At 46.4% G+C, this 21,212-nt stretch overlaps 1 protein-coding gene across 1 annotated transcript; it reads left to right on the top strand.

The window, feature by feature from the left end:
- Window positions 1-122: 122 nt before the first annotated feature.
- Window positions 123-20,843, top strand: CDCP2 (CUB domain containing protein 2). Its single transcript, XM_072638204.1, has 7 exons — window positions 123-157; window positions 2,940-3,078; window positions 6,447-6,828; window positions 7,980-8,315; window positions 13,016-13,369; window positions 19,572-19,750; window positions 20,517-20,843. The coding sequence occupies exons 1-7, from the start codon at window positions 123-125 to the stop codon at window positions 20,841-20,843; spliced, it is 1,752 nt and encodes a 583-aa protein (XP_072494305.1).
- The last annotated feature ends 369 nt before the right edge of the window (window positions 20,844-21,212 follow it).

Below are 21,212 nucleotides of genomic sequence, written 5' to 3'. Positions count from 1 at the left end.
ACACCCCAACTCTGAGGATACAATGCTCTGAATAAGATGACATTCATCAGCAGGTACTTTGACAAACCCACTGTTGTCTCTTCATCAGATACTTCCCTCTCTCTGTCAAACCTCTGCCTACCATGGAGGTGCCTGAGACAATCACCAGGGACAAAAGGCAAGGAACCCACATGGAGAGCAAGGTTCAAACATTTTCCAAGTGGGCAGAGGGAAAATTGGGAGTGGAATGGGAAAGAGCCATGGAATAGGAGCTGGATTCCTATCCCGTCTCTGCTAGTTGTGGCCTTGGGCCAATCACTTCCCCTCCCTTGACCTCAGTTTCCTCTTTTGTAAAAGCAGGAGTTGGACTCAATAACTTCCAAGGCCTCTTGTAGCTCTAGGACCTTGTGATCCTGAGTACAAGGTCACAGGGAGCAGTTTGGGGCTGTCCTAGATCTGGACAGATCTAGATCTAGATCCTCTAGATCTGAGGATTTGAGCTCCAGACCTGGGAGGAATCTCAGCCATCATTAGGACAGTCCTCTCATTTTATAAAGGAGGAAATGACTTGCCCAAGGTCATTGGGATTATCATGGGAATCCTAGATCTAGAAGGGATGGGACCTCAGGGCCCCATTTAGTCAACTTCTCATTTTACAAAGGAGGAAACTGAGGTCCTTCTGGTAGAAGCAGAGGATTGAGGTTGGGTATCAGTGGGAGATAGGTTGTAATGGAAGAGCACAGAGAAGGAAGAAGAGAGAAGAGGGGACAAGCAAACAAGCATGTAATAAGTGCCTGCGATGAGCTGGGCACTATGCTAAGCTTGACAAATATCTCATTTGATCCTTACAACAATCCTGAGAGGTAGGTACTATTTATTGTCCCCATTTTACAATTGAGGAAACTGAGGCAGGCAGAGGTTAAGTGACCGGTCCAGGATCATATGACTAGTAAGTGTTAGAAGGTGGATTTTGTTAGAAACACTCTTGACACTAAAAAAGGTGTCAAGGAAAATTTATTACAGCAGAGTTTAGAGGAATTGAACACTTTGACCAAAGCGGGCCCCCACCCTCTTTTCAGGAGGAGGGAGCACTGAATACAGAAGCTAGATGAGCTATATATACTGTTGGTTCAAGACAGATCCTCCCACCAGGAGGTGGATTGGTTCATCCTCCATTAGGTCACCATCTTCTCTACATTCCCATTACATAACCCCCCTTAGTGTGATTCCCCCTCCCAAACTTGCTTTAACATAGGACCCATGATCAGAAAATGGAGGGATAATTTTACGCAGGGTGTGTCTGCTTATATGCACGAGGTTCATTAAGCAGGTGCAGTGAAGTAAAGCCTTGACTAGTTCTAGCTAGCTGTAGATTTGGTTCCTTTATCAAAAACTTTGTAATTTTCTGAAGGCCACTGTCTGTCTTTTCATTGGTTGAGTCCACCTGCAGTCTACTGGCCTTATTATCTAACTTATTCTCAATTATTTCATCAATTAACAATAACTTACCATGGAAACAATTTTTGCTGTCTCTTACAATTTGAACTCAGGTCTTCTTGACTGCAGGACCATCACTCTGTTATATCCCCCAGCTGCCTGAAAGGTGGGATGGGATGGTCTTAGCTTCAGGCCATGCACTACCATTCTGAATTCTAATATTCTAAGATCCTTTCCACCTCTAGCATCCTTTGCTCTAATGCTGCGAGTTCCAAGGGCTCTTCTAGCACTAATTTTCCATATTCCAATCCCAGCATTCAGTCTCTTCTGGTCTGGCCAGTAGGCTCCCAAACTATGCACAGGGATTCCTGCAGGTGTACGGTGACTTAGAAAACCACATATTAACATTCTTCGCTTTATCATAATTGCATTTATTTTGTCAAATCTTTCCCAATTCCACTTTAATCTGGTTTAATCTGGTCACTTGGCAGTGTTGTGGGCAGCAATACTGCCAAAGGGCCATGTTTGGACACCTTCAGTCTGGTACTTTGGATTCCTGATCTAGCACCCAGTGTCTGTGATCTAACACCCTACAGTTCTAGGGGTCTTGGATTTTTGCCTTGGAGATCAGAAGGATCATCTCACATCATTTCTGAAATGAGTCATCTTGTCTCCCTAATGAGACTGAGTTCCTTCCGTAGAGGGACACTGTTTCCCCCTTCTCTTGTCTCCCACAGGGTTAGGTATACAGCAGAGCTTTAAGACTCAGGGAGCCTAGGCCATGGCATCAGCCACACTATGGTGGACATGCCAGCCAACTCCCTAGATGCCTCCCTCTCCAGTTTAAATCCATGCTACCATACTTAGGAGACAGTCTACCAAGGGGAACAGCTACTGGCTGAGTCAGAAAGTGTATAAAGTTCAGGATCAGAGGACTTGGGCTTGAATCCAAATTCTGCTCCTTCCTAGGTTGTGCAACCTTAAGCAAATTACTTGTACTCTCTGGTCCTCAGTTTACTTATCTGTAAAATGAGGGCATTGAACCAGAAGATGTCCAGCTCTGAATCTATAATCCTATGAAATAGAGACCTGAGTCCAAGTCCCAGCTTAGCCATGATCTAGCTGTGTTGCATTAGCCTCAGGTTCCACAATAATAAAATGAGTTTAAGAATACTTCTACTACTTTCAGGAAATAGTAATTGTGAGGAAACTGATTCACAAGCAGAAAAGGTCTCCTGAACTGTGAGCTCACGCTGCTGCCTAATTCTTAAGGGTGCACTGAGTTCCCAGCTAAGGGTCTTGGACCCTCATCCCCTCCTGCCCACCCTTCCCTCTCTTCCACATAGTGGGCACCTGGGAGTGTCAATCTAGGGACATTTGATCACGACATTAAAATTGAGTGAAGGAAGCACCTAGTGGATCAGCTTACCAATTCAGAGGACTGTGAATTATTCATGCTGCTGTTCAATTGGAGGCTCCTTGGGGCCTTTCTTTCTCTCTTTCTCTTTTCTTTACCATTCCAGAGCCCATCTCTCCATCTGCAGACCCACGGGGGACAAGAAGATGAACCAGACCCTGAGTTGTTCCTGGCTGCTCCTGGTGACGGCCCTGAGGGCTGGGGGACTGCCAACCTATGGAAAGAAAGGTAGACTGTTACCCTGGGTAGGGGAGGAGGGCAGTGGGTTAGCTAGGGACCCTGGTAAAGCCCAAGGGACACAGACTGTCCAGCTCTGGGGTGGGCTGGTACCTCACGGTGATCTGCTATAGTGCAAATAGCCCTGGAAGGGCCATCACTTCCTTGCTCTGGTCTTCAAGCTCCCACCTAGGAAATGGGACTCCTCACACTCTCCCAACCTCCCACTTGGGCATGTCAGCATGTCCTACATTGTTCTTGGTCATTTGATGAGAAAAAGCAGGAATATGAATAGGACACTATAGGACACTCTGATTGGAGCCAAAGGAAGGCAAAAGCCACCAAGTCTTTGTTTCAAGACACTGACATGGAAGGGGCTGGGTTCTCCCTCTCCCAGGGTCCTCTGCAATGGGAGGGGAGGGAGACTCCAGATGATCCACAGGTGAGTTCTGGACTAACTAGCAAGAAGGCATGATACTGCTCCTGCAGAGCAGTCAGAGGAGCAGCAATGTCCCCAGAAGCCTGCAGATGCACAGAAGGGGAAGTGACAGTCCCCGCTCCCCCCATCTATTGGGCCTTTGAGCCAAGAAGCACAGTCTGCCTAGGGAAAGGGGCAGCATACCACCCAGGGAGATGAGCACTTCAGGGCATGAGGTTCTCTGGGGTCAGGATGCTCCAGAGATAAGGATAAGCTTCTCCATATCATGTTCAGTCAGCAGACCGTAGAATAGCCCTGGGCAACCCCAGGATAAGTGGAAGCTGGGAAAAAATCCCCTGCACTACAATCCCTCCTCCATAGCTGAGCTAGTCCCCCCAAACTAGAGTTCCTAGTTATGGTTCTGCAGAGGGACAAAGAGGGTCTGCACCCCCTTAAGGAATAGAACCAAAGGCAGCATGGGGGGGGGGCGGAGACAGGAGGGCACCAAAGATGGAGAGGGGCAGACAGTGACTCCAAGTTCCCTTCCAGGTTACTAGGAGACCAGATCACCAGCCTCTTCATCCCAGCCCCTGCCTCTCAGGGGGCTCTCCCCTGTCCCATCTAACCTACCTGGGGCAGAGTAGCCACTTGTCCTCTGAAGTGGAAGTGAGCTTCAGACTAGGAGGACATTGCATGAAGTGGGCCATGGTGGGCTTGCCCAAAGCTTAGGAGGGGAGGGCTGGGGCTCATCCATGTATGTCCTGTTTTGTTTTGGTGCAGTGGAAAGAATGTTGGGTTTGGAGTCAGAAGACCGAGGTTCAAATCCTGGTTCTTCTGATTGCTACCTATATGGACCTGGGTGAGTCTTAACCTCGCCAGACTTCAGTTTCCTAATCTGTAAAATGAACGAGTTGGACCAGATGATCTCTAAGGTCCCTTTGAGCCAAGAGTAAAAATTCTATGAGTCAGCAATGGCCAAGGGTCCAAAGAGCTGCAAGGGACTTCAGAACATAGAATATGAGAGCTAGAAGGAGTCTTAGAACATGGAATGTCAAAGCTGGCAAGGACCTCAAATCAGAGGATGTCAGAGTTTGGAGAAACCCTAGAACACAGAACAGCAGGGCTGGAAGAGATTTCAGAGCAGAATATTTTGGAACTGGGAGGGACCTTAGAACACTGAATGTCAAGGCTGGAAGCAACCTCAGAACAGGACATTTTGGATGTTAGAATGGGGAGAGCCCATAGGACATAAGGTGTCCTAAAGATGGGGTGGACTTTAGAGCTGAGAATGTTAGAACTAGAAATAAACTCAGAACAGAGAGTATCAGAAGTGGGAGAAAGACTATTAGACCATAGATATACAACACCTGCTACCAGATGAGCAAAGTTTCTGTGTTTGTACCCCAGGGGAGGTCTAGTGCCTGGCACATGGAAGGGGCTTAACAACCTCTCATTGGATCAAAGAATCAGAAACAGAGGGATTGTTGTTCTAGGGGTTGAAGATTCCCCCCACCTTTCCAGTCTTCCATGTTATTCCCCTTTGAATGCTCTGATCCAGCGACACTGGCATCCTGACTGCCCATCACTCCCCCATGATGCCCCAAGCCTTTGTGCTAACCTTCCCCAAGCCTGGATGCTCCCTCCCCATCTCTGCTTCTCGGAATGCCTTGTTTCCTTCCACGCTCAGCTTTCTGGAGACTTTGCTGGGCCTGTGTACCCCACTCCCGCCCCCAGCTGCTGGGGTCTCCCTCTCTCCTTCTGCAAAGTTACTTTGTACCTCCTTTATATGTTTTGTCTGTGTCTACATACGTGCACCTTTCCTCCCCTGTAGTTTGTAAGGTCCTGGTAAGGAACTGCAGGCTTTGGATGTGAGAACCCAAGGAACCCTTGAGTACTGGGCATCCTTCTTAAGCTTCCTTTGGATAATCCTTTATAAAAAACATTTCCTCCTTGCCCAGTTTCGCCTGATCCTCTTGTCTTGCCCTGTTCTTTTCAGAGCTAATCTGGCTCAAAGACTTCCCTTGCCCCTGGCCATCTCCTTAGCCGCCCCCCCAATCCCTCCACTCCCTTTTTCCCATGATCTTTCTGGATGGAAATCAGAGGCCGTCGGTCAAGTCCTTTGGGCATCATTCCATGGATGGCATGGGTTCTTCCTTTCCCTTCCTTTTCTTTTCTTCTGTCCTTCAAAATCAACAAGTGTTTGAAAATACATGAAAACACTCACCAATAGTTGCAGTTAGCTAGATTATTAAAGATCTTCACTAAAAAAAAGTGAGCTTCTTGAGGGCAGACACAGCTTTACTTTTGTATTTCTATCCCCTTCACTTGGCAGAGTTCCTGGCACATAGTAGGGGTTTAATAAATGCTTGTGAATCCATTGGCTTGATGGGTCTTACCTTCAGCTAACACCTGCAGCGATGGAGGAAAAAGAGAGGGAAGGTGTTGACATTCCATACTTTTCCATCCTTTCTTGTCCTGTTTGCTTAATTCTCTGCAGCTGTGTCCTATATGGTCAGTGAGTCAGTCAACACTTGATCAACACACATTTACTAAGTGCCTCCTGGGATCCAGGTACAAGGCTAAGCATGAGAGTTCTTAGGTTCTAGGATTTTATGGTTGTGAATCTGTGTTCTAGAATCTGTGATTCTAAGATCTCATTCTCTGGTATTCCAGAATCTGAGATTTTTTAATTCTTTAATTCCAAGTTTCCATCATTCCAGTGAGTCAGTCAGCTAATTCCAGACTCAGTGATTCAACAAGACACCTTTCTCTGAGTTGGAGTCAGAGAACCTGGATTCCAATCTCAATTCTGCTACTTACTACTTGGTTAAGTCACTAAACCTAATTGGGCCTCTGCTTCCTCTTCTGTAAAATGAAGATCCTTTTGGCTCTCAAGCTAGGGTTCCATGGGTTCCACACCTCCTGAGTGCTTTGTAAAGTGAGAACTGCCCTGTCCCCTCTGTCGCCCCTCCCAGATAGAAATGCTTTCTTTCCTCTGTTCTCCTCATCCCAGGTATCAAGTGTGGTGGGGTACTCTCTGGGCCTTCAGGCAACTTCTCCAGCCCTAACTTTCCAGGGCTCTACCCCTATGACACGGAGTGCAGTTGGCTCATCGTGGTGGCTGAGGGCAGCTCCATCCTGCTCACCTTCCACGCTTTTGACCTGGAGTACCACGACACCTGTGGCTATGACTATCTGAAAATCTACAATGGGGCCTCCAGCGATGAAGGCAACCTCCTGGGACAGTTCTGTGGCCAGAGCCGCCCACCCCCCTTCACGTCCTCTTGGCACATCATGTCCGTCATATTCCACTCAGACAAGCACGTGGCCAGCTGGGGCTTCTCTGCAGGGTACCGGAAAGGTCAGGGGGTGACTGGGAAGGTCAAAGGGTGGCTAGAAAGGTAAAAGGGTGACTGGAAAGGTCAAGGGATGGCCATAAAGGTCAGGAGGTGACCAGAGGGAGTACAAGAGAGAGAGGGAAGCTAAGGAACCCTTCGAGGTCAGAAAGGGAAGGATGGGAGAGGTAGGACCTTGAACCAGGAGCCACCACCCAGATGACAATTACTACCTACATGACTCTGGGCAATTGAGTTAACTTTCCTGGGCCCCACTTTTCTCATCTATAAAATAAAGTAGGTTTGACCAGATGACCTCTGAGGCTACTTCTGGGTCTAGCTCAATGAGCCTGTGAAACTGGGTTTGAATCCCACTTTTCTACAGATATGATATTAGTTAGGTCTCTTTTCCTCAGTTTCCCTCTCTGTGAAATGGGGATCATATCTGCCTGATTTGGTCCAAGTGATTAACCCTCTCTGGACCTCAGACAACAAGCCCTGCCTTTTCCAGGCAAAGATCAAAGGAGATGATGGGTGTGTCTTCTGAGATGTCTCCAGAGAGGAGGTTTCAGGCATCTGTTTACAATATTGGGTTTATCCTGGGGCATGACCCCAGTATGGCTGGGGATGAGCACATCTCTAAGCCTGGCACACAAATGAGAGGAGAAGAGGGGGATGGACAGGGTGACCCTGGGCAAGTTGCCTAACCACTCCAGGTCTCAGTTTCCTCTTCTGTAAAATGGAGGGTTTTCGACTACATAACCTCTGTGGTCTTTCCATCTCAAAATTGATAATCCTCTCCCTAAATTTTACAAGGTAACGACTTTATGGAGTGTGGGTCCAGGGTGGTGGTGGTGGTGTGTGGCTACTAGCTGCTGAGAACCTACCCCAGCTGCTTGCCCCTCTCTGCATAGAATCCTTCACTTGCTGGCTGGATGTTTGCTTCCCCTCTCCTGCTGTACTTGCCAGATCCTTTGGTGTCACCATTTTCCATGGGAGGTGATTTAAGCAAGTATCCTTGTCACCTGTTGGCATGGTGAGGGTCAGGAAGGTGTCATGCATGGCTGACAAAGGCCCATTTGGGGTGCTCTGAACTAGCCCCTAGGAAGCAAGTGAGCACAGGTAACATGTGTGCCACTTTGTGTCCTAGGTGACAGCTGACTCAGTTCTCTTACAGACACCTGTGGTGGGGTCCTCACTGGCCTCTCTGGAGTGATCACCAGCCCAGAGTACCCCAGCAGCTACCCCAACAATGCAGAATGCCACTGGGTCATCAGAGCATCTGGATCTTCCACCATCAAGCTGGTGTTTGCCGACTTCCAGGTGGAGAGTGACCGAGCCTGTAACTATGACTATGTGGCAATTATTGAGGGAGCAGGCCCTGGCCGGGGCAGCCACTACTGCGGCAGCACCAAGCCACCAGACCTGGTGTCCCTGGGCCGAGAGGTTCAGGTGGTGTTCAAGTCTGACTTCAACATCGCCGGCCGAGGTTTTAAGGCCTACTATTTCTCAGGTAAGAAGTCTCTGGATGTGAGGGGAGAGAAGGCAAGATGGGCATCAGTAACCCTTGACCCATCTGCCTGCTTTGCCCGGGCTGTTGTGGGGTCTGGGGAGATCACACACACAGAACTATTCCCATGCATCCTCCAATCCCTAAGAGCTACCAGCTCTCCCAAATGGGGCTCGCAGTCTCAGAATTTCCTTGTTGGAAGGGATCATTTAGTCTGAACAGTAGGTGAGCAGGAATACCCATGCCTCACAATTGGCTGTCTAACCTTTCCTTCACAACCACCAGGGAGAGGGAGGCCATCATTCTTCTGTTCTACTTATACGCAGTTACAATTGTTAGCAATTTTTCCTCACATCAAACCTAAATCTCTGCATCTTCCACCATGGTTCCAACTTCCTCCCTCTGAAGCAAGACCAAGGCCAGTCTCTTTTCCATTCAGAGACTTGAAAACAGTTATCATGTCTACCTAAAGTTTTCTCTTCTCCAAGATAGACCTCTTGTTCTTCAGCCAGCCTTCATTGAGCATGTTCTAGAGTCTCCTCTGCCTTCTGGATGTGCTCTAGTTTGTCTATGACCTTCCCAAAATGTGGTGCCCAGAACACAATATTCCCTGTGTGATCTAACCAGGGCAGAGTACAATGGACCTATATCTTTCTGCTGGGTTTCTCTTAACCTTACCTAAAGTGTGGAGTTTGTTTGTTTTTTATCTGCCATGCCACACTTGACTCATATCAAACGTGCAGCCTACCAAGACCCCCAGATCATCTTCAGAAAAACTACAGCTTAGCCACACCTCTCCATCTTGAACTTGTGCAGTTAATTTTTTTCAATCCAAATGCAGAACTTTGTATTTATTATTCAACTTTATTTTATTTGATTTGGCCGGCTTTTCTAGCCTGCTGAGATCTCTTTGGATTCTGACCCAGTCATTCATCATGATCGTTCCCTCCCAGCTTCAGGTCATCTACAAATTTAACAAACATATATTTGATGCCTTTATTCAAGTCATAGACAAAAAGGTTAAATAAAATAGGTCTCATTACAGATCCATGGGGCAGTTCGCTAGAGATATCTTCCAAATTGGAATCGACCAATCAATGATTTTTCAGAATAGACTCTCCTGAATTTTTCTATACTCGTCATTTATTCTATGACAATAGCATTTCATTACATCCACATACCCCAATTTATTTATGCATTTCTTAAATGCTGGATACAGATTTTATTTCCAGCTTTTTGTTATGATGGATAACGCAACTATGAAATTGTGTGGACAGGACTTTTGTTCTGCTGAGAATATCCTTGGAGTATAATTCTGGCAAAGGGATCTTTGAATCAAAAGATATGACCAATTGAACAGCTCTTCTCGCAAATTCTTTTTACAACCCCATGCCGATAGCATTTCCTGACCTACCCATCTAGCGTCCCTGTTAGAAAAGACAGTGAAGTTGTTTTGGTGTGATTTGCCTTTTTGATGAAGTCTATCTGGCTCCTGGCAATCACTCCTTTCTTAGTGAACATTCACAGACCGTCTCCTTAACAATGACTTCTAGATTTTTGTAAGAATTTAAATCGGGCTCACTAGACAAGTTTTGCCCCGTCTCCCCTATTCCCTTATTTTTTTTTTTTTTTTGTCAGTTGAGGTTAAGTGACTTGCCCACGGTCACACAACTAGGAAGTGCCTGAGGCTCAATTTGAACTCAGGTCCTCCTGACCCCAGGGCTAGTACTCTATCTACGATAGAGCCACCTAACTGTGACTCATTCCCTTTTTTGGAAAATCATGACAATTCCTTTTCTTTGGTGCTGCAACACATTCTCCTATTCTCCCAGATCTTCCAAATACCAAAGACAATGTCTCAACCATCATCTTTGCCATTTCTTTCAGGAACCTAGCACATAGCTCATCCAGGCTAGTACCCAGAACTCATTGAGAGGAACTAGGTGCCCACCCACTGTCTCTTCACTCTTTTTGGGTTTCTGTTTGGGTCTGCAGTCATTTTTATTCTATCTGTCCTGTTCCAAAGTTCATTCTCCTTGAAAGAGAAAGAGGTAAGGGACTGGACCCATGATTTCACTGATGCAGGGAACTCTCAGAAGAGGAAACTCTCTCCACCAATGCAGGTTGTCACATTCTTTGCAATTTAGAATCTTAGACCATTGTCTAGAGCATGGAAAAGTTAAAGGACTTGGCCAAAGTCACTCAACCAATACATGTCAGAGGTAAGACTTGAACCCAGATCCTTCTAACTTTGAGGTCAGCTTTCTATCTCCTAAACCACATTGTCTCTTGGAAGAAAGGGCAAAAGTCAAATGAGAATGGAGCCAGTTGACCTTCTCATCTCATCTATTCCCATCATTCCATCCACCCCAACAGCCTTCCTTCATCTTTGTCCTTTTCTAGCCCCTTTAACTCTCTAGTCTTCTTACACCTAAGTCCCCTCATTCCAACTACTCTGTGATCCAGTGACATTGGCTTCCTTTCTGCTCCTCTCACATGGTCCACCATCTCCAGACTCTGCGTATTTGCCTTGGCTGTACCCCATGCCTGGAATGCTCCCTCTCCTCATCTCTGCCTCCTGGCTTCCCTGGCTTCCTTCATTTCAGTTCAGGTCTGACTTTCTGCACGAAGTCTTATTAGATCTGTCTTAAAGCTAGTGCCTTCCCTCTAAGGTTATTTCCAATTTGCCTTGTATTTATATTCCATTTGTTTATAGTTGATTGCATGTTGTCTTTCATATTAGACTTCTTGAGGGCAAAGACTTTTTATAAAAATCTTTCCTTATATTCCCAGAGCTCAGCACAGAGTCTGGCACATAGTAGGCGCCTAATAAATGTTTAGTAATTGACTGTTGTCCCAAACATTCATTGGCAGCTGCATCCCATGACCCTCTGCTTGCATGATGGAATCATGCTTCCATAGTCATCCTCAGAGGCTCTTGGTTCCCCCTTTTATACTCAGTGATTCTGATGGATTGAGGAGGACGCTGCTTGGTGTGTGCCCTCCAACAGTGAAGGTCGCAGCCCTTCCAATCCTGCCCTTCAGGCATACCTCCTGTTCACCTGCTCTGATGAATCCGCCGTAGGGGATTCGCCCAACGAGAAGACTGGAGGCCTTTCTTGGTTTCTCCTGCCATTCTGAGGATGCCAGGGGGCACTCAGACTATTCACCCATTATCCTTCACTCTCATCATTCTGCCCAGGCACTTTTTGAAATCTAAGTGGATCACATGTGGGAGCTCACACTGGCAATCTCTGTCTTACCTGCTTTGTAGGCAGTTGTTTGTAATCTCCCCCATCAGACCGTGAGTTTCTCCAGTTTGGGGACTGCTTGTTTTTGCATTTTTTGGTTTGTTTTCCTAGTCTTTAGCACAGTGCCTTGGCATGTGTTGTTATGGTTGAATTGTTTCTGTCTTGTCCAACTCTTCCTGACCCCATTTGGGGTTTTATTGGCAAAGATACCAGAGTGGATTGCCATTTCCTTCTCCAGCTCATTTTACAAATGTGGAAACTGAGGCAAACAGGATTCAGTGACTTGCCCAGGATCACACAGCTAGGAAGTGTTCTGATTTGTCCAAGTTCTGGGCTCTATCCCCTGTGTCACCTAGCACCACATAGTAGGTGCTTAATCAATTCTAGTTGACTGATTGGTTAGGGAAGGCTGAAGCTGCTGGATTGTTTACAGTGGAGATTTCTAAGCTACGGTAGAACTAAAAGTAATGGGCTCTCTGCACTATCTGGCCCCATTATGGGGAGCCTCAGGGTGGGGGGGGCACCAGGCTACCTAAGGAGGGGTTTTGTCAAAGCTTTCTTGCTGATTGGGGGTGGGGGGGAGAGTCAGGTATATAAGTGGCGTCTGAACCTCCAGCCTGTCTGTGAAAGGGACACCCTGGCTTAAAGAAAAACAGAGATCTTAGCTGGTCCCTGAGCTTCTTGTACATCCACACGGGTGCCTGCAGTGCCTTGACCCTTTTCTTCCTGATCAGAATCATTTCTGCCTTGCTTTTAGAATTTCCTGGTTAAGTACTTCCCATCCCTCTGGGACCAACTTCTCTTGCAAAATATTATGTCATTTCATCCTAACTATCTTTCCTCCAAACCCTGTCAAAATGGCTTTCTCCCAATCAGACTGTACCCAGCCTTGTTCCCAAAGTCACCATTACATCTGCTTTAGCAGCTTTCTGGTTGGTCAGAATTAGGGCCAGACTAGCAGGGTCTCCAGTGGTTTCTCCAGCCTTCTGAAAGATGAAATTTTCATTAAAACAAGTCATCATGGTTTCAGCTGCTCTGAGACAGAGACAGAATGGAAAGACAGAGAAAGAGGGAGGAGACAGAGAGATAGAAACAGAGACAGAAAGATAAAGGGAAGGAGAGAGAGAAAGAGGAAGAGGGAGAGAAAGAAAGAGGAAGAGAGAGAAAGAGAGAATCCTTTCATGTTCCATATAACAGCCACTAATGTGGCATCAGGAATGCAGAACTGCAGTGAACATTAAGTCTTCTTGTGATCTGGCTCAGTCTAAAGCCCTTCTCACTGGTGGGTAGAGTACCATCTCCCATGAGTCATGTTTTAAGCCACATTAGTGCCTGTTGCAAGCCTCCTAAGCAGAGGATTTTGGGAGACAAACAGCATGGCCCAGCCTCTGCCCTGGCTCCTTCTCATGTCCCTACCATGGTGACATTACTTCGTTCTTCTTTACCATCCAGGGGAATGCCAGGAAGTTTACATGGCCATAAAGGGCAATTTCTCTAGTCCTCAGTATCCTAACTCCTACCCCAACAATATCCGGTGTCACTGGACTATTCAGATGCCTCCGGGCTATCGGATCAAGGTATTTTTCCTGGATCTGGACCTGGAAGAGAGAAATGTGCTGACCGACAGCTGTGACTTTGACCACCTGGCTGCCTTCGATGGAGCCAATGAGGCTGCGCCCCCGTTGGGGACATGGTGTGGGCGAGAAATGCCAGCGCCCGTCATGTCCAGCCACAACCAGCTTCTGCTTGTCCTGCACACAGACCGCAACATGGCCAAACGTGGCTTCTCTGTGGCCTATATTGGAGGTTAGTATGGACCCCAAATCCAGGACTTTTCCCAGCCTTCCTCAACTAATGGCTCCCCCTAGTCACTCCTGCCCCCACCCAACATGGCAGTGCTTTCTGAGAATCTTTAAAATTCCCTCTTTCAGAATGGTCTGACTTGCGGTCCCTCAATCAATCAATCAACAAGCATTTATTAAGAACATTCTATGCTCCAGGCACTGCAGGGTTACAGAGAGAAAGCAAAGATAATCCCTGCCCTCAAGGACCTTACTTTCTCTCAGGGGAGACAATATTTACACACAAGTATACGAGTACAAGATGATTTTGTGGCAAAGGGTCCTAACAGTGGAAGTGATTAGAAAAGACTTTTCATGTGGAAGATAGTTTTGAAAGAGGATTCAGAGAGGCTGAGGGGAGGAGGGAGACAACACTAGGCATGAGGTACAGCCTGGGCAAAGGCATGGAGTTGGGAGACGGAGTATCTGTGTGAGAAACAGGCTAGTACAGCTATATTGCAGAGTACTTGAAAAGAGTAAAGTCTAATAGGACTGGAAAGGTCAATTGGAACTAGTTTGGGAAGAGTTTCAAAAATTAAAATAGAGGAGTTTCTATTTGATCCTGGAAGTATTAGGGAGCCATTGGAGTTATTGGGTAGAGGGATGACTATGACCAGAATCTGCAAAATCACTTGGTCACCTGAATGTAGGATGGATTAGAACGGGGAGGAACTTGAGGCTGGGAGATCAGTGAGGAGGATACTAGAATAATCTAGGTAGCAGATGATGAGAGTCTGACCTAAGATGGTAGTGATATGAGTAGAGAAGGAGATGAACTTGAGAATCATCATGGAACTAAAATCAACAATTTCACCTCCTAAAAGAGGTCAAAAAGACCAACAGAAACCCATCATATGGGCAAAGTTAGAAATTTCATACAACTTTTTGATCTAGGATTGATGATATTATGATGATAAGATGATATTATGTTATATGGTGGTGAGAAGATGATATTATCAAAACCAAGGTACTTTCAGTATCCTAGACTAAGCTCTATGGTTTCCATTGAATTCTGAGATGCTTTTTTTCATGTTTTTTCATGTTTGGGTATTTTTTAGTCTGAACCTGTATTTCATTAGCTTAGGACATTACTGCCTCAACCCATTTCCTGTCCCCTCTTCCCAGTTCCCCTCTTCCAATTTAGATAAGTAACTATCCTATAAAGTCTTAAAGAGATGAAAAACCCTTGAGAAACCTGTTTCCTTTGAACCTTGGTTTCCTGACACCACAATAAGCCCTCTTGCCCCTGTTCCTCTTTGGTGCCCAAGGTCCTCATGTTTCTGAAGCAAACGTGCCCAAGAGAATGAATAGGAATGGGTTCACATTCTCACAGTATCCCTCCTAAAATGTGGCATCCAAAGTGGAACACCATACTGCTCTGGATGTGCTTTGGGCAGGATAGAGTGTACAATAAATGGTTATCCCCCTTATTCTGAAGATGATGCTACTCTTAATAAAGGCTATGTAAACCTTTATTTTATTAATGTAAGATTGTACATATTTTTGATCACCCTGTCATACTAGTAGTTTAGTTTGTGGCATGCTAATCCCCTCAGATCTTTTTCATATAAACTTTTTGTTAGCCTTACCTCCCATCCTATCATGAAATTGATCTTTTGAAACCAGATGTAGGATTTTAAATTTATCCCTATTTAGTTTTATCTTATTAGATTTAGCTTTCAACTAACATGTTATTCTGGTACTCCATTGTGGTATGGAGGTAACTTGGGTTCTCCCAAGCTACTCCAGAGGAACTAAAGTTTTACTTGGTCTGATCAAGCTGAACAGGCTTTGAATCCTGGCTGGCCACAGAGGGGCTGAGGACCAGCCTAGCAAAGGATGAAAAATGTAGCCAAGGTAAAATTGGCAGGATATGTCAACAGATTGTAGATGGGAGAGGAGAGAAAGGAGTAAAAGATGACACTTAGAATGTGAGCCATGGTGAATGGGAAGATAGTGGTACCCTTCACAGCAACAGGAAAGTTAAGAAAAGGGGAGGGATTGGAAGGGGGCAGAAAGAAAGAAGCCATGTTGAACATGTTGAGTTTAAGATGCGTAGGGAATGTCCATTTGAGATGTCTGAATTAACTGGAGATCTGAGCCTATAGGTTGAAAGTGCAGTTAGTGTTGGATAAGTAGAACTGAGAATCATCTGCATAATTATGATAATTGAATCCATGGGTACTGATGAATTCACCATGGAATATAGAACAAAGGGCAAGACCTAAATGAAATGACAGAAGGCACCTGAATAATGGGACATGAAGAGGAGGGAGAAGGAGCTCATGTCACATGGTCTCATTTTTTTCACTAAAATATGAAGTGGGGTTCTCAACTGAGAAGATGGGGGAAGGAGGAGCCATGGGAACCTTGAGGAGGGACACAAGAGTTTGGGAGAGTTGCTGTGGGGAGTGGGATAGTGAAACCCACCTACTATATGCCCCACACTGTGCTAGGTGTTAGGGAATGCAAAGACAAAACAGAATACCTGCCCTCAAGGATCATCCATTCTACATAACTTTAAGTGGGAAGCTATCTGAGGACTTGAAGACTTGTATTATTCTCAAACCATACAGACTTTGGAGTTTCCTCCACAAATCCCCTTCCTGGCCCTGCAGATGCATTTTCTTTCTATACCTTCCTCCCTTTCAGGTCTTACAACAAAAGGGTATGTGTGGATTGGTGGGAGAGAACATGGAGCCAGGCAGGCAGTGGAGAGGGAAAGGACTAGACCAACTGGTGCCAGCAACAGGCTCTGTTAGGCAAAGCTTTAGAAATATATCTGCCTCTGTTGCCTGGAGATCTGTGGAATTTACAATCCCAACTGTGTCCTCCCCATCATCATGTCAGCTTCGAACTGGGCAGAGGCCCTGATTTACACTCCTGTCTCCCCTCCTCACTAGAAAATGGCCCCAGGGGAGCCTGCTGCACCAACTCCACATTGGGAGTCTGAGGTGTCCACTCAGACAATGCCAGGACTGGAAGGGAGATTGGTGTTCAAAACAACATTAAATCCCCTCTTGTAGACTATCAGACCTGCAAGGGACCTTAGGATGTCAGAACTAGAGGGACAAAAAATACCGGGACAGAGGGATTCAGAGGATCCCAGATCTAGAGAAAAGAGGGATCTCAGAGCCTCTGAGCCCAAACCTTGAGCCAAACAGACAAGGAAACTGAGAGCCACGGGAAGGAGGGGCCCCCGGGGAGTGAGAGTCAGAGGCGGAATTGAACCCAGATCCTCTGACTCCAAAGCAGGTGCTTGTCTCACTGTACGTTGCTGCCTTTCCACAGAGCTTCCTAGACTGTGAAATCATGAACTTCAGTGCACATTGATTAATCACCTCCTGTCAACATAAACACTGTTCTTTTCACTTTCCTGGCTGATGGGATATAAGCACAAGGGAAAGGACTACTGCAGTTCTGTCTTTGTAGAGTCAGCACCTTGGACAGCGCCTGGAACTGAGTGCACTGCCAAAGGAAGGGGAGGGAGAAACAGAAGGGGGAGAGAGAGAGACAGAGACAGAGACAGAGACAGAGAGAGAGAGAGAGACAGAGAGAGAGAGAGACAGAGAGAGAGAGAGAGACAGAGAGAGAGACAGAGAGAGAGACAGAGAGAGAGAGAGACAGAGAGACAGAGAGACAGAGAGAGAGAGAGAGAGAGAGAGAGAGAGAGAGAGAGAGAGAGAGAGAGAGAGAGAGAGAGAGAAACAGTAACAAATAGGGGAAGGAGGAAAGTCTCAGAGTGGGAGGTGGTACCCGAGCTGTGAAGGAAGCTTGGAAGGAAGCCAGGAATTCTGGGATGTAGAGGTGAGAAATGAGACAGCTTATACCAAGGCCCAGAGATAGGAGAGGAAATGAAGCAGTGTCATGTGTGGGAAACTGTTAACAGGCAAACAGAAAAATGAAGTGAATGAAGGGGAATAATATGAAATCATAGGAGAGATAGGTGGGAATCTATGGAAGAAGGCTGAGCAATCTGGTTTGTTTTTTTCCTACAGGAATAGGGAGCCACAGAAGTTTCTTGAGAACACAGTGAAGTAGTCAAAATATGCACTTTAGGGATGTCAGTTTGATCTGTGTGGAGGGTGGCTTTGAGTGGAGAAGAGAGTGGGAACAGGAAAATCAATAAGAACATAGAATGTTAGAATTCAGCCCAGAATGTCAGAGTCACAGGGGACCTTAGAACATCCAACAGAACATAAAATGCCAACGTCAAGAGGGACTGTTGAGATCAGCTGGTTCAACAGATGAGAAAGCTGAGGAAGGAGCCTAGGAGCCAGATCTTAGAACTACAGTCTCTCCCTCCTGTGGTTAAAACACCTAAAGAGAAGATTAGAGGTCCCGCCCACCCCAACTCCTTCTCTATCCCCTACGGTTGCTACCTTGAAGGTCAGTTTTCTGGGGAACAGAGACAGAGTCCTCCTAGAAGAGATTCACAGGGAAGAAGAAAAATGTGGCCCTGGAGGAAAGATGCAAGGGGTTAGACTAGATGGTCTATGAAATCTCTCAAACATTTACTAGCTGTGTGACCCTAGATGAATATCCTTTAGCCTCCTTCTGTTTCAGGAGCCTCATTTGTAAAATGGGGACAATAAATGAGATAACGTTTATGAAGTGCTTGGCATACAGCTGGTACTTAATAAATGCTTATTCCCTTCTCCTGTTCCCCATCTACTGCCCAGGGTTATGAGGATCCAATTAGATAGTGCTTGCAAAGTGCTTTGCAAACCTTAAGGTATTACATAAACACTAGGATTATTATCATTGTTATTCTATAAATATATAATATGGAAATATATTAAACATACTGTGTGTTTATGTATGCATGTAATACACGTGTTACATATAACATAGAAATGATATGTAACAGAAATTTGTATATTTATATCACAGAAATGGATTTATAAATGCATAGGATATAAATACATAAATTATATGTACATTTATTATTACTTCTCTGACCCTACAATCTTGGTGTACTCTGAAAACAGCGGCTCCCAGCACCCTTTACTGGAAAGCAGTGGGAATGAGAGAGCCTCCTGGGGCTCAGAGCGCCAAGTCAGTGAGGCACCTCTTCCTTCTGATTGCCACCCTCTGAACCACAAGGGGATAGAATCAGTTTTGCAGATGAGAATATCAACTCCTTGAGGGCAGGGACCATTCCAGCTTTTCCTGTACACCCCTTAGCCCCCAGCCTGGTCAGTCATTCTCAGTCGTGTTTTGTGGCCCCTTTGTGGATTTTTTTTTTTTTGGCAGATACTAGAGTGGTACATAGTAGGTGCTTAATAAATGCTCATTCATTGATTTGGAGCTGTAAAGGGTCTCAGAGGTCCTCAAGTTCAATACATTCATTTTCCAATGAGAGACCTGAGGTCTAAGGTCACATAATTAGTTAAGCAGAGATTCTAAGTTTAACACCCTTTTCCATGACGCTGAGAGTGGACTTGGATTTTCCTGAAATGGTAAAATGATGATGATGATGGTAAGGATGATGGTGATGATGGTGATAATGGTGGTGGTGATGCCATTGTCACCTATTGTCAATTGAGAGGTCAGAAAACTCCCCTTACATACCTCCCCACCCTTTCCCCTGGCCCCAGCCCTCCACCTCCACCTCACCACCTGGATCCAGCTGGATGATCTAGAGATTTCCCTCATCTTCCTTCAGAAGCCCATGAGAATGAGCAAAGGCCATGGATGGTGGGAGAGCTCCAACACTGTCTTGGTGGGGAAGATGAGTGAAAGGCTAAGGGGGCAGGGCTTGGGAGAAGGGTCAAGGCCAACTACTTCCCTAAGGAGTCAAGATGGGGATGGGGAGGGAAGGAGCACATCACCACGTCAGAAGGATGGCCAGAGATAAAACTGAGGAATGGAGAGATTGGAGGTCCCAGGGAAGAAGAGCAGGGTTTGGGGTTGCAGGGCAGAAGGAGCTTAGAGCATGGGATATTGGAGTGGGAGAGATCTGGAGAATGTAGAATGTCTGACCCCATGCCTTCATTGTACAAATGAGATCATTGAAGCTTCCAGGACTGTACAAGTCAGTGTCAGAAGGAGGACTAGAAGCCTGGGCTCCTGAACCCCAACCCATGGCTCCTTTTGCACAGATGCCATTCTGTGCTCTGGGTCCTGGCAGACCTCACTGATCTTGGCCACTCCTCTGTTCTCAGTGGTCCCCATGAACGTCAGCTGTACCCGCACTGACTTCCAGATCCAAATCTCGATCCAGTCCCTGGCACAGCTGGATCGGAGCCAGATCTACCTGGGGAGCCGGAGCTGCCCAGCACAGGTGCTCGGTGACCACTTCAGAATCCAGGCCCGGTTTGATACGTGTGGCACTGAATCCCAGGTAAGATGCCTGGTGAGGAAAGGGGTGCCAGAGCATCAAGAAGGGAAAGGGGCAAAGCTTAGTGCCAATAAACCCTCTCCCCATTGAACTCTGGGGAGTAGAAGGAACGGGGAATGGGGTCGTTGACCTTTAAGGTCCTCCTGAAAGATAAGGTTCTATAACTTTACATTCCTGAAGGCTATGATTAAAAAATGTTGTGATTTTATCTTCCATAATTCTGAGTCTATATTCCAAGATCCTTCCAGCTCTAATGTTCTATGCTCAAAGGTTCCTTCCAGTTCCGATGTTCTAGCTCTAATGTTTAGGTTCTATGACTACAAGTCTTTGTCTAAACTCTGATTCCCTGATTAGATTTTGAGAATTATATGATTCTATACATCTAAGTCTCTATGATTTCTAAGACTTTAAAATTCTACAGCTCTACAAGTCTGTCATTCTAGTGAGTGGGTCAGCTGATTACACACCCACCCCGATCTCTCCCCACTACCTAACTACAGTTGTCTCAGTCACCAAAAGTCATAGGCCTAGCCAGACAGTCCGATGCTAGGCCATCATCCTGGGAAATGGTGATAGCTCAGTCCCTGGGTTTGGGGTGGGCTAGTGGAGAAGCTGGGGAGAGGGCATCTGGGCCAGGACTGACCTAGGCATGCCCCATCCCCTGGACAATCTAGATGGTAAGGCCCACTCTTCCAGGGGAGCCCAGCCCTTAGGCCCAGCTCTGGAAACGAACATCCTCCTCCCTGGGACTCTGGATTGGTTTTTGCAGAAGAGAAACAACACGGCTGTGATCATCAGTGTCCTGTACATCGACTTCTCGGGTGTGGTTGGACAGGAAGACATCCATGAGTATGAGCTACGCTGTGAGCCCCGAAAGAAGGAGGCCTCGGTGCACCTGCTGTCTGGCTCCAGCTGGCTTGGTCCCTATGGCAGTGCTGAGCACCTGCTGGAAGCCCCACCTCAGGCTGAGGCCAAGGCACAAGGGCAACTGGGGACCGGTGTGACACAGGACACCAGTGACATTGTCTTCCTAGCCATCTGTGTCCTGGCTGGAGTCCTCATGATCATTGCCATTGTAGGGCTGGTGTTGCTGTGATCCTGGTAGGGAGAGGGGAAGGCATGGAGGAGGAAGGATGAGGAAGCTAGGGACCGGTGTTTGGCCCACCTGGAGCTACAGAGATGGATCTGACTGATGTGAGGGTAACAGCAGGGACACAAGCAGGCACCTTGGGACATACATGTCACAGTGTCAGGGCTGGGAGGGGCCTGAGGATAGGGGATGTCAGTGCTGGGAGGGACCTTAGCGCTGAAAAAAACAAAACAGAGACTATCAAAGCTGGAAGGAACCTTAGAACAAAGAAGGTTAAAACTAGGAGGGATCTTAGAACACAAGATGTCAGAGTTGGGAGGGACCTTAGGATAGAAGATGTCAGGTCTGAGAGGGACCTTAGAATCCAATTCAGTT

The sequence above is a fragment of the Notamacropus eugenii genome, chromosome 2, assembly GCF_028372415.1.
Source record: "Notamacropus eugenii isolate mMacEug1 chromosome 2, mMacEug1.pri_v2, whole genome shotgun sequence".
In the NCBI taxonomy this organism is placed as follows: Eukaryota; Metazoa; Chordata; class Mammalia; order Diprotodontia; family Macropodidae; genus Notamacropus; species Notamacropus eugenii.
Note: the sequence above shows the minus strand (reverse complement) of the source record. Positions and strands in the feature narration are given on the sequence as shown.

What these genes read in the sequence shown, in the direction of transcription:
- CDCP2 (XM_072638204.1), top strand. Translation starts at nt 123, where the DNA reads ATGGAGGTGCCTGAGACAATCACCAGGGACAAAAG. An exon ending in AAGGTAGACTGTTACCCTGG is followed by an intron (nt 3,079 to 6,446) that starts GTAGGGGAGGAG and finishes CCTCCCAGATAG; the next exon opens with AAATGCTTTCTTTCCTCTGT. An exon ending in CGTGTGGCACTGAATCCCAG is followed by an intron (nt 19,751 to 20,516) that starts GTAAGATGCCTG and finishes TGGTTTTTGCAG; the next exon opens with AAGAGAAACAACACGGCTGT.